At 32.0% G+C, this 13,760-nt stretch overlaps 2 protein-coding genes across 2 annotated transcripts in view; one reads left to right on the forward strand and one right to left on the reverse strand.

The window, feature by feature from the left end:
* Nucleotides 1-13,760, forward strand: part of LOC139491931 (E3 ubiquitin-protein ligase HACE1-like) — a 428,049-nt gene that overhangs the window by 396,963 nt on the left and 17,326 nt on the right. The window contains exons 10-12 of the mRNA XM_071279877.1: nucleotides 8,004-8,105; nucleotides 8,635-8,741; nucleotides 11,643-11,805. Coding sequence (XP_071135978.1) covers nucleotides 8,004-8,105; nucleotides 8,635-8,741; nucleotides 11,643-11,805 — 372 coding nt within the window. The remainder of the gene's footprint in view (nucleotides 1-8,003; nucleotides 8,106-8,634; nucleotides 8,742-11,642; nucleotides 11,806-13,760) is intronic.
* LOC139492125 (uncharacterized) lies at nucleotides 3,275-5,270 on the reverse strand. Its single transcript, XM_071280262.1, has one exon. The coding sequence runs from the start codon at nucleotides 5,268-5,270 to the stop codon at nucleotides 3,333-3,335; it is 1,938 nt and encodes a 645-aa protein (XP_071136363.1). The 3' UTR covers nucleotides 3,275-3,332.

A 13,760-nucleotide genomic window follows, 5' to 3' on the forward strand; every position in this document is an offset into this window, starting at 1 on the left:
TTTATTTTGAGTACTGTGACAATAACACCTTATAAAGGCAACTCTTCTATCATTTGTCAGAAAACTCTCATACTTTTATTTTGAGTACTGTGACAATAACACCTTATAAAGGCAACTCTTCTATCATTTGTCAGAAAACTCTCATACTTTTATTTTGAGTACTGTGACAATAACACCTTATAAAGGCAACTCTTCTATCATTTGTCAGAACACTCTCATACTTTTATTTTGAGTACTGTGACAATAACACCTTATAAAGGCAACTCTTCTATCATTTGTCAGAAAACTCTCATACTTTTATTTTGAGTACTGTGACAATAACACCTTATAAAGGCAACTCTTCTATCATTTGTCAGAAAACTCTCATACTTTTATTTTGAGTACTGTGACAATAACACCTTATAAAGGCAACTCTATTATCATTTGTCAGAAAACTCTCATACTTTTATTTTGAGTACTGTGACAATAACACCTTATAAAGGCAACTCTTCTATCATTTGTCAGAAAACTCTCATACTTTTATTTTGAGTACTGTGACAATAACACCTTATAAAGGCAACTCTACTATCATTTGTCAGAAAACTCTCATACTTTTATTTTGAGTACTGTGACAATAACACCTTATAAAGCCAACTCTATTATCATTTGTCAGAAAACTTTCATACTTTTATTTTGAGTACTGTGACAATAACACCTTATAAAGGCAACTCTTCTATCATTTGTCAGAAAACTCTCATACTTTTATTTTGAGTACTGTGACAATAACACCTTATAAAGCCAACTCTATTATCATTTGTCAGAACACTCTCATACTTTTATTTTGAGTACTGTGACAATAACACCTGATAAAGGCAACTCTATTATCATTTGTCAGAAAACTCTCATACTTTTATTTTGAGTACTGTGACAATAACACCTTATAAAGGCAACTCTATTATCATTTGTCAGAAAACTCTCATACTTTTATTTTGAGTACTGTGACAATAACACCTGATAAAGGCAACTCTTCTATCATTTGTCAGAAAACTCTCATACTTTTATTTTGAGTACTGTGACAATAACACCTTATAAAGGCAACTCTATTATCATTTGTCAGAAAACTCTCATACTTTTATTTTGAGTACTGTGACAATAACACCTTATAAAGGCAACTCTTCTATCATTTGTCAGAAAACTCTCATACTTTTATTTTGAGTACTGTGACAATAACAGCTTATAAAGCCAACTCTTCTATCATTTGTCAGAAAACTCTCATACTTTTATTTTGAGTACTGTGACAATAACACCTTATAAAGGCAACTCTATTATCATTTGTCAGAAAACTCTCATACTTTTATTTTGAGTACTGTGACAATAACACCTTATAAAGCCAACTCTATTATCATTTGTCAGAAAACTCTCATACTTTTATTTTGAGTACTGTGACAATAACACCTTATAAAGGCAACTCTATTATCATTTGTCAGAAAACTCTCATACTTTTATTTTGAGTACTGTGACAATAACACCTTATAAAGGCAACTCTTCTATCATTTGTCAGAAAACTCTCATACTTTTATTTTGAGTACTGTGACAATAACACCTTATAAAGGCAACTCTATTATCATTTGTCAGAAAACTCTCATACTTTTATTTTGAGTACTGTGACAATAACACCTTATAAAGGCAACTCTTCTATCATTTGTCAGAAAACTCTCATACTTTTATTTTGAGTACTGTGACAATAACACCTTATAAAGCCAACTCTATTATCATTTGTCAGAAAACTCTCATACTTTTATTTTGAGTACTGTGACAATAACACCTTATAAAGGCAACTCTATTATCATTTGTCAGAAAACTCTCATACTTTTATTTTGAGTACTGTGACAATAACACCTTATAAAGGCAACTATTCTATCATTTGTCAGAAAACTCTCATACTTTTATTTTGAGTACTGTGACAATAACACCTTATAAAGGCAACTCTATTATCATTTGTCAGAAAACTCTCATACTTTTATTTTGAGTACTGTAACAATGACAGCTTATAAAGGCAACTCTATTATCATTTGTCAGAAGACTCTCATACTTGGTACTATTATTTGCCATCATATATATAGTTGACCATATTACACGGTCATTTTGATTTAAATATTTTACGAGAGTCACGGGACTTTGACAATTATTTAACTTGTGAACACACTTCCTCTGAGACTATATGATAGAAAGCTCTTGTACTCAGTAGGATTATTTACTATCATGTGTACCGGTAGTTGAAATATTGTACCTTCATTTTGAACTGACTACTTCTACAGTAGTTAGGGACTGAATATTTTTTGGAGTAATAGTATAGTCACATTGTGAACACAACTCCTGAGAGACCATTTGACAGTAAGCTCTCAAACTTGGAAGGATTGGTACATTCTGTTCTGTGTAGTTTATCATTACATGATACTGTCACTTTGATGTGATACTCATAATTTACTTCCTCATTGATACAGCATGGGAGACATTCATGGAGAGCAATCTCATTATAATTCATGTTATCCCTTTTATTGCTAGAGAGACACTAAGATAATGACAAGAAATAAACAAATTTATTAATGAATATAAGTGTAATATACAATTTTCTAGGTCTTATGAAAACTACATTAGATAATTTTTGCATGTACAATGTATATATAGTTGTTGTTTTATTTAAAAGGAGCCCATGTCATTTAAGGAGGCTCAAGGGTACAAAAATTTCAGATTTTTAATTCTTTTTTCATTACAAATTTTATTTATTACTTTATTAGTTGTTACTTTATCATATTGTACAAAAATCATTCAAAAAGATTTTGGCCCCAGATGAATTTTAAAATGAAGATATCATTGAAAAAAGCTCCAAATTATCTCCCTTTGGTACAAAAATGCCACTTTTTTGCATCAAAATTCAAATATCTTTTTTTACTCATCAGTGACCTACAGTTTTTATTATTTTTTTTAAATAAGCTGTACTCAAACTAAATTATTGTTATATTTGAGCGATTTCTGTAATTTAGTTCTTTTTTTATTTCGATATTACCTTTATTCCTCCTATTAGTTCAACAGAAAAAAGTACCTTTACAAAAATGTATGCTTCTTTTCCAAGAAAAATATAGCGAAATCCTATACTTTAAGAAAACAAGATTTATTCCCGTGAGCCCCCTTAACCAATAAAAAATCAACTTTGTGGGGAAAATATAAGAAAATGCTATAAACACTTTCTGAAATGTTAATATTTTTATTTCTCAAACAACTTGTTTCTGTGATTTAAAAAATTGTGTTGGATTTAGTAATTTTTTTATTCAATTTCTTGATAAGCAGGTTTATTAATTACACATGTAAGAGTAAAGTTCCTGTCTAATTTGGTCAGCTAAGCAGAACTGTTGTCTTGCTAAGCTGGTCTCACCTATCATCTGATAAGCTATGCCAAGAAATGTCATGGTAAATATTCCATTACCATTTTTATGGCATTTTAAACTTGTTTGTTCTAGTTGATGTAAAGCATATGTACAAGATGTAAGATCATGTAAATGAAAGTAACACAGGAAACGAAGGAAATGTGCAAATTGTTTTGGTGGAAATTTACAAGACAATTCAACAGGAAATTTTGCTACTTCCATTTGTAGTTCTGGTGGAATAAATGGTGACTCGATAGTAAATGTAATGCCCTGAAGAACCAGCATTTTAAGTACTGTGTAAAGTTTCCAATGCTTTGTTAGTTTCATCACATATTTCTGATTCGGATTCCAACATATTTTTGCTTCATTAAACATATCTATTTTTTCATCTGTGCATTTCCACAAAGAATAATCTGTTAGAAGTAAAGCTGTTATATAGTTTTTCTTAACATAAAAATATGATGCTAATTTTATCCATCCAGATACTGCATCTGATTGTACACCTATCAACAGATGACTGAGGTCATATTTGTACTTATAGTATTGGACTTTGTTGTTTAATTTGCAAGGTTTTGGTTGTGTCTCTGGAAAATTCTTGTATGCATTTGCAAAAAAAGAGGTAAATACACATACAGATAAATCAGTTCTGGAATAATGTAGCATATGACATAGTAGAACTTTATAATCATATCTAAGAAAAGGACCTCTATGTGTTTCTATGAATTCCATAAAATTAATGTTTTGTGCTTCTATGAATTCCATGATATGTTCATTTATTGATGAATTATTAGTTAGTCTGGGATAATCAGACAAAGTCTCTGATAGTGCTAACCAATGCAATCCTTGCTGTTGCTGGTATAAAGTATCCAGGATGCTGATCAATTTATGTTTGCTCAAAGAATTGAACCGTAAATAGAATAAATTATTGTCTGGAATAAAATAATGTAATAAAGTTGAATATTGTATACAATAAATAAGTCTTTGTAAACATGCCTTGAAACAGGAGATGATGTTGTCAGGCCTCCAGGTGTAGGTATGTGATTCCTCTATAATCCAAAACATCAGTGTTTTTAAGAAATATGAGCACAGTAAACCTTTCAAATCTTCCTGCTTTTCTACTATTTCTTTGAGTACAATCTTCAACAAAGCATAGCATAATAGTTGGGTATGGTTGAACGAAAATATGAGAAATTTTTCTGCAATTGAAAATGATATTCGCCACTCTTCCTCCTCATTCACTGACCCTTTATACCCAACTGGAACAAATAAAACACCACAGGATGTTATTTTGGAAATGATATCTGGTGAAGGCCATGTCCTACGCGATCTAGTTATCCAAGGTTGTGCCGGAGATATCCATTGATTACATTGAAGAACACATGCAAGGTCCAAAACATCATTATGATCAGATAAACATGGCCCATGTATTTTGAAAGGTGCTTGATGAAATAGCATTTTAATTAATTTACTGGAAAGAAAATATTTACCAAAACTATCAATCTGCACTATTTTTTGTATTGTTTTACAGTATATATTTGGATCATTGAAGATAAGACGTAGCTTTGTGAAACATGGAGATACATCCTCTGTATCCATAACAACAGTATAAGATATATTAATTGGTGTAACAATATCTCTAGGCGATTCATAAATTTTTATAGTAGGTAAAATATACATTAAATCCAAGTCACTGCCTTTTGTTTTAAGTCCTTCACCTTTGCTTCCACTATAGATTCGTTTTAATTTTGCCGCTCCTGTGTCACCAATTGTGGAAGTTAGCCGCCTTAGTCTCACAACCTGTTCAGATCCAATCTTCTGACACAAGAATTTGTAAAGATGTAATGATTCACTTTTATCTGTTGCCATTGTCACACTTTATGGAATGTACATATGTATGTTTCTATAAGAAAATAAAAATACATTAGAGTAGAGCGGTGATACACTTTTGTAATAATAATACATGTTCCAGTGTCTTAAATGACAGTAAAATTTGAACACAACAGTCTTTTTTTATACGATACATTTCAATCAGATATATGTCAAGTTTGAGGCCTTTTTTATATACAAGGTACATTTCCACCAGATGGATGTGAAGTTCTCATTATTGTCAAATATATTACACTGACAAAAATTGAACACATTGTTTCTTGACTGTTTAAAAAAATAATGAAATGTGTTCTTTTTTAGCTAGATAAAGGGAAAAAATGAAGTAAATCATTGAACAACATGAATTTTGAAAGAAATGACATCTTTTTACTTTGGTATCCATAAAAGAAAAATAAAGAACAATTATATGCAAAAGTATCAATGTATACTGCGCTTAATATATATGTTAAAGGGTTCTTAAACTTCCAGCATACATTGGATGTGATTTAATTTTCTCAGTGTACATATATTTTCTATGTCATAAGCATATATACCTGCCAACTGTCACTAAAAGAAGCAAATAAACAATATTGAAATAGATTTGATGGTCCTTTTAAAGTTTTTTAGGACTGAGAGCCACCTTGACCATAAAACCCCCATGGGCATTTTTAATGTTGGCAGGTATGCATAAGATTTATTAGCACAATTTTTTAACCAAGGTTCTTAATACAAAACTGAATATCCATTAACTCTGAAATATGAAAATCTTCATTACATTCATAGTTTTCATCTAGTGGAAAGTTTATATTGTATTTACACAGCGAGACAAAAAAAAAAAAGAAACAACACTTAATAAATTTTATGCGTCCGAAGCCATTATACTGGATTATATTTCATCAGGAATGCTCAATGCTGATTATTTGAAAGCCAAGGCTTTATAAGTTCTAAAACAGTTGATCTACTTTATGACCAAAAAAGCCTAAAATACTAGCAAAATCCTTTGCTATTCTTAATCTAACTTTGTATTTAGATTTTTGATTTTTTTACCCTGTTATCAAATCAGGTCCACATTGAGGGCAAAAGGGTCCAAATTTAAACTTTGTTTGATTTCATAAAAAATTTAATTCTTGGGATTCTTTGATATGCTGAATCAATCCATGTATTTAGATTTTGGACATTGGACTATAATAGGTAAAAAAAAAATTAAGTTCATTAGACCACATTCATCTAAGGTCAACTTTATTTACCTCATGAATCTAATCTTATCAATGGAAAATTAAATAAAAAAAGGTTTCGTTATGAGTCATGTTAGCAGGAAATAATCACCATTGTTTTATTTTGAATTTTGGAAAATATGGTATCACTTTCATTTTCATGTTAGTATATTTTTTAAGAACATCTTCCTGTTGTGTCTATTATATCCATATAATTTTATAAGCATTTATTTCCTTGTTACAGAAATTTTGTCAATTGTTACATATTTCATACAGATTTAACAAATTTACTGAAACAATGAAATTACTTTTATATGTTCCCGTAAGCATGTTTTTTTTAAGGTCAAACATGCCTGTCAACTGACCCGTATTTTGCGGGTGTGACCCGAGATTTTCACAATTCTGAGGGATCACCCGGAACACCCGCCGGGTCATTGAAATAACCCGGAAATTCCGAAAATGAACCGATTTCACCCGTATTTCTTAGCCTTGAGATTGATTTCATAAGTAATATTCCTTTGAAATACCGGCAAATTCGTAATTCTTCCATGAACAGGAAGTTCATCTTGCTATGTAAACTGTCAAATTAAGTGACCCATTAAGTGCATGGCTTCACTTGACAGCTTTGGTGTCAAACACTCTGTTAATTAACACCAATTACCTTAGCTTTAGGTCGTAAATAAATTGCACCATCATTTGGTTTACAAACTGAACTAGAGTTACTTCCCCTTATTTGTCACCATTCAAAATTATTCTTTATATTTACGTTTTATGGGTGAAAAAGATTAAATCATAAAAATATAAAATTCAAATACATATTGAAAAATAACTTTTCATTATTTTTTTATACCTTTATACAATTTTTTAAAAAAAGTTGAAAATTATTTTTTTACATTTATACTTCCTTTAACTGTATTACTATATTTTATCATAGTCTAATTTCCTTGTCAAATGAAAAATATTGTGGTTAAAGGCTACATAGTCAAAAGTCTCAAACATTCAAGAATTACATTAAATTCTAGTGTTTGATGATTGTAGTATTGTTTCTCAAAAAGGAAAGCACATAAGACTGAGTTACACAATTTATAAAAATCTTTAAAAGTTAAATGAAATAATATTTTATTAGATTTAAAATGACTTAACAAAGTGAACATGCATTGATGTTTTGGTATCTTTGATATACATTATAAGAAAATGTACCATAAATAATGAAATTCAGCTCGAAAAAGTTCGTACGCGTTATGACCTGAGATTTGATTCTTCAATGCAGGTCATGACCTACATTTTCATCGTCACAGGTTGACAGGTTTGGGTCAAAACAATCTCAGACTCAAATATCTTTCATTAAGTTTAATATTCACACAACTTAATTGAATCGACTAAAGTAGACACTTAAGTGTTTAAAAAGTGTACAAAATCTTGTGATGAACCTGAAATTTGAGGTCAAAATGGGCCCTTACTTTAACATACTCTTATGTATATATATATATACAAACCCTTTCTATTTTATATATTTCAGGGAGGCTACTGTGAAACCTGTGACAATTTACTGACACATTTTCCTAAATTATTTGAACAATTGATTCAGATGGTCAGGAAAGAACATCTCAAAGAATCTATGGTAAATGAAATTATAAAATCTGTACATATAAAAAATAAGAAGATGTGGTATGATTGCCAATGAGATACCTCTCCAAAAGAGACCAAATGATACAGAAATTGTCTCTTGTATTTGTGACACTTTTACCTATTGTGTTTGTTTTGTTCACACATCATTGTCAATTTAATGGAATTTGATGCAATTGTCATACAAGATGACAAGTGAGAGGTTTAGCTAGCTTTAAAACCAGGTTTAATCCACTATTTTGTACAGAAGAAAATGCCTGTACCAAGTCAGAAATATGATATACATTCTTTTGATATGTTTGAGCTTTTGATTTTGCCATTTGATTAAGGACTTTCCGTTTTGAATTTGCCTCTGAGTTCAGTATTTTTGTGATTTAAATTTTTGCTATGCACACATCACAGCAAGGCCATGCAAATCCATAAACAGTAAAAATATCACATTCGGCGATAATACACAATCTGTATCATAATACAGATCAGACACCCAGAAATTAAGATAAAAACTTTCTTTTTTATATTTTAAGTATTTGAAGGTGCTGAAATTTCTGTGCAAAAAGAATAATGAAATGGCAGATAGAATACTGGTAGCTTTAGCTGAGGAACTGTCAAACATAGGACATAATCTTCTGAGGTTAGTTGACTTACTTTTACATTGTATAAAAAGTCAAGGGTAATACAAAGGGGCATTAAAATACTGTTTGTGTAACAAACACCATGGCCAAAATAGATTGATTGATTGTTGATTGCTTAACGTCAAGTGGCAAATATTTCATGCATATTGCGGACGAGAACAAGTTCACAATAAATACAATATGTAGGTCTTGTCATAATATAGGCCATTTGGGATGATGGTCGGGGAAATTTGGATTGCCACTAGAAAATGAGGGTTTGCCTTGCAACAGGCCACCTACGGGCCCTCAAAGAGTTGTTGCAAGGGTTCTTAACGTGCAAAGAGCGTGGCACTCTCTTTACACGAGACATCAGATTTAACGTCCCCATTCTGACCGGACGTGACTGTGAACTTAATACAGCCAAAATAGAAGAGATAAACATACAAATTACAGTAAACAAAAGCTTAATGACATAATCTGTACCAACAACTGAGGATGAACTCAGGTACCAACTATCATAAAATTCAACCATTTGCTTTGATATTCCTATTACTTGTATGCATATTACAATTTTGAAGCCATCTGATCAACAACATATGGTTACAGCAATAAAAAAAGCATTGTATGTATTATAATACAAAATTTCCTTGGAAGCTAAGATTTTCAAGCATTTTTTTTACTTTGACCCTTTGAAAATATGAAAGGGTATTTATTAATGTAGATTTAGGATAATTTTTAACCAAAACTTTTATCAGATAAATTAATGGCATTAAAGTGGTATGGGAGTCTAAAATAAAAATGAAAGAAATTGTTCATACTTTGCCAAAACGTAGTATCTATTGATTTATGTTGAAAAAATATAATAAATATGATAGGTCATCGTGCATTTTCTCAAGCTACAGGATGTGACAAAATGACACATTTTGTATGGTTTATACAGGAAAAAACACCATTTTGTGATTAGAAACTAAACAAAATGATAGAATTGTTAAATACTTAAGCAAAAGATAGCTTTCAGACAATGCTATGAGAATATCAAAAGAAAAGATAGGGTCACTGACGTTTTTTCCGGCTAAAATACAAAATAGGAATATTCCATGTAGAATCCTTCAGAAAATGCACTGTATTAGAGTTACCTCCCCTTAAAATGCCAATTTTTTTTTTCATAAACAACCAAAAATAATCAATATTTGCAAAAAAAATAATATTTATAAGTTATATTCTTGTAAATTGGTTCTTTTAATTGAAAATTCACATTTAATATCTGAATTCCTGCATCAAATTTTGCTAACTTGATAGCAAATCTGGACCTTTGTTTCCCGTTTTTTTACAATCCAAGATGGAGGAAGACATCCATACCACCTTTAAATACATTTTGTTTGTAAAGTATCCCTATTTCCTTAAAAATACATAAAACTGGACAATTTGACATTGCTTTAATTGCTATAATTTTGTGAATTAACATACCTATCAATCTCACAGTCCTATCAATCTCAGCCTCTTCTTACTTTACATTAACTAATCTATACACTGTGTGAGCACGACCAACTACAGTTAACAATTGATAGGTTTAGCTGAAAGGAAATGAGATCTTATAAGTTTTAATGCAATTTAATGTCATACAATGATGTATATTTACAAATATAACTTTCATCTGAAAAGTTAAGTGAAATATTTTAAAAATAATTCAAGGGAAGGAAAACTCTTAAACTGTGACATCCTGCAGGATGGAAAGAAATGTACAATACCAGTTTGTTCTAAAATATTTCCTGCTTTTTTTTTCATATATATGTATGTAGATACCAAAACCATAAATAAACCACTTATTTGGTCCTGGTTAGAAAGAAAGTAATATAAAAAATTATAATATTTTGTAAAATAGTTCGTATGTCAGATAGCTGTAACTTTGTCAATAGTGAACAGTTTTAGTAATTTTGGTAACAAATGAAAGCTTAAGGACTTTTAATCACTGAAGAACCCTTGTTGAAAGTTTCTTTTGAATAATAAAAAAGATATATGAAATTATAACAGGGAGCACATTTGCTCTGCTGTTCAGATCAGAAGTTTTTTGTACCACCGAAATATAGGAACCAGTGCACACTAAGTATGTTGAATTATCCAATACAAGTCAGGATAGTTCTATAAATGACATGATTGATTGACTGCAACTGTTTTTGAACTTGAGATAAAATAGCCATTTATGCTTCAAATTGCAGATTTAATATAGAAAGCAATTGGGCTATGAATAAGTGGCTTTTTATGCCCCTGAATTAAGTGTTACCTTTGTTCATCCTATCTGTCACATTTGTCCATCCTTATGTCCCCAAAATTGGTTTCCGTTGTCTTATTTTAGTTTGCATCAAACTTGCAAATATTATAAAACTTATACACAATGTTTTTAACCACTAAACACAGATCAAGTTCGATATAGAGTGACATCACTAATACCATCCATGAGTTATTCCTCTTTATAAACATAAATATTGCTGAATTCTTCGTTTCAGTTCTCTGACTTTAGTTTGCCTCAACCAAATGTTATAAAACTTACAACACAATGCATATGACCCCGAAATACTGATTATGTTTGAAATTGGGTGGCATCACTATTACCATTCATGAATTATGACCCTTTATACATTGAAAAAATGCTAAATCTGTTGTTACTTTTCATGAACTTTAGATTGCTTCAACCAAATGTTATGAAATTTATACACAATGCTTGTAATCACCAAACGGTCTAAACTATGGGAATACTGTATTTGTACATGGAAGTTGACTGAAGCATATTTACAACTTGGGGCATCTGTGGCCTATTGACACATTCTCTATTTATTTCCTTAAGGGATATGCCAGTAGATGTACATACATTTAATATCCTACATTAATATCCTTAATTTCTACAATGTTTTCTCTGCTTACAGTTTATCTAGTAATGTTGAAGTCCATGTTTCTGTACTGTTGACCTGTGTCAGAGTTCTATGTAAACTTTACACATCAGTGTACCAGTCTATGACATCTTCCATACAGTCAGCTGTAGCCAATGGTGTCACTCGAGTCTCACCAAAAACTATAAGGATATTCAAGGTTATTTGATTATTTATATCACATGAACTATTGGTGACAGTGAATAATATAGACAAAATGATATACTAGCTGTTAATTGAGAAACTTTTGCACTGATTTGTTTGTTGTGAAAATTGTGATTTTTTCTATACAAAGAGTAACATTTTGAATTTTGATAGCTTTTCTTGTCTGGCTCCCGATAATACCAAAAATTATAAAAAATAATCTCACATTTTTAGCTCACCTGGCCCGAAGGGCCAAGTGAGCTTTTCTCATCACTTGTCGTCCGTCGTCTGTCGTAATCATCCGTCGTCGCAGTCGTTAACTTTTTACATTTTGAACTTCTTCTAGAGAACCATGGAATGAAACCAAACATGGCATTAATGTTCCTTATGAGGTGCTGACCAAGTGTTGTTACTTTGTAGCCAATCCATCATCCAAAATGGCCGCCAGCGGGGGACTTAGTTTAACATAGGACCCTATGGGAAATGCATACAAATGACTTCTTCTAGAGAACCACTAAATGGAATGAAACCAAACATTGCATGAATGTTCCTAATGAGGTGCTGACCAAGTGTTGTTACTTTGTAGCCGATGCATCATCCAAGATAGCCGCCAGCAGGGGACTTAGTTTAACATAGTACCCTATGGGAAATGATAACAAATGACTTCTTCTAGAGAACCACTGAATGGAATGAAACCAAACATGGCATGAATGTTCCTTATGAGGTGGTGACCAAGTGTTGTTACTTTGTAGCTGATTCGTCCTCCAAGATGGCCGCAAGCCGGGGACTTAGTTTAACATAGAACCCTATGGGAAATGCATACAAATGACTTCTTCTAGAGAACCACTAAATGGAATGAAACCAAACATGGCATTAATGTTCCTTATGAGGTGGTGACCAAGTGTTGTTACTTTGTAGCCGATCCATCATCCAAAATGGCCGCCAGCGGAGGACTTAGTTTAACATAGGACCCTATGGGAAATGCATACAAATGATTTCTTCTAGAGAACCACTAAATGGAATGAAACCAAACATTGGATGAATGTTCCTAATAATGTGCTGACCAAGTGTTGTTACTTTGTAGCCGATCCATCATCCACGATAGCCGCCAGCGGGTGACTTAGTTTAACATAGGACCCTATGGGAAATGCATACAAATGACTTCTTCTAGAGAACCACTGAATGGAATGAAACCGAACATGGCATGAATGTTCCTTATGAGGTGGTGACCAAGTGTTGTTACATTGTAGCCGATCCATCATCCAAGATGGCCGCCAGCGGGGGGCTTAGTTTAACATAGGACCCTATGGGAAATTCATACAAATGACTTCTTTTAGAGAACCACTGAATGGAATGAAACCAAACATGGCATTAATGTTCATTATGAGGTGCTGACCAAGTGTTGTTACTTTGTAGCTGATCCATCATCCAAGATGGCCGCTTGCGGGGCGGGGCTTAGTTTAACATAGGACCCTATGGGAAATTCATACAAATGACTTCTTCTAGAGAACCACTGAATGGAATGAAACCAAACATGGCATGAATGTTCCTTATGAGGTGGTGACCAAGTGTTGTTACTTTGCAGCTGATTTGTCCTCCAAGATGGCCGCTAGCAAGGGGGGGGACTTAGTTTAACATAGGACCTCTATGGGAAATGCATACACATGACATCTTTTAGAGAACCACTGAATGGAATGAAACCAAACATAGCATGAATGTTCCTTATGAGATGCTGACCAAGTGTTGTTACTTTGTTTGAGATTTATCATCCAAGATGGCTGCCAGCGGGGGGCTTAGTTTAACATAGGACCCTATGGGAAATGCATACAAAAGTCTTCTTCTAGAGAACCACAGAACTGAATGAAATCAAACATAACATGAATAGTCCTTTCCTTATGAGGTGCTGGCCAAGTGTTGTTACCTTGTAGCCAAATTTTATCTGTTTTTATACGACCGCAAAAATTGAAAATT

This window comes from Mytilus edulis, chromosome 10 (genome assembly GCF_963676685.1).
Source record: "Mytilus edulis chromosome 10, xbMytEdul2.2, whole genome shotgun sequence".
NCBI classification, from domain to species: Eukaryota; Metazoa; Mollusca; class Bivalvia; order Mytilida; family Mytilidae; genus Mytilus; species Mytilus edulis.

Coding starts and splice junctions, on each gene's coding strand:
- LOC139492125 (XM_071280262.1), bottom strand. CDS start 5,270: ATGGCAACAGATAAAAGTGAATCATTACATCTTTACAAATTCTTGTGT.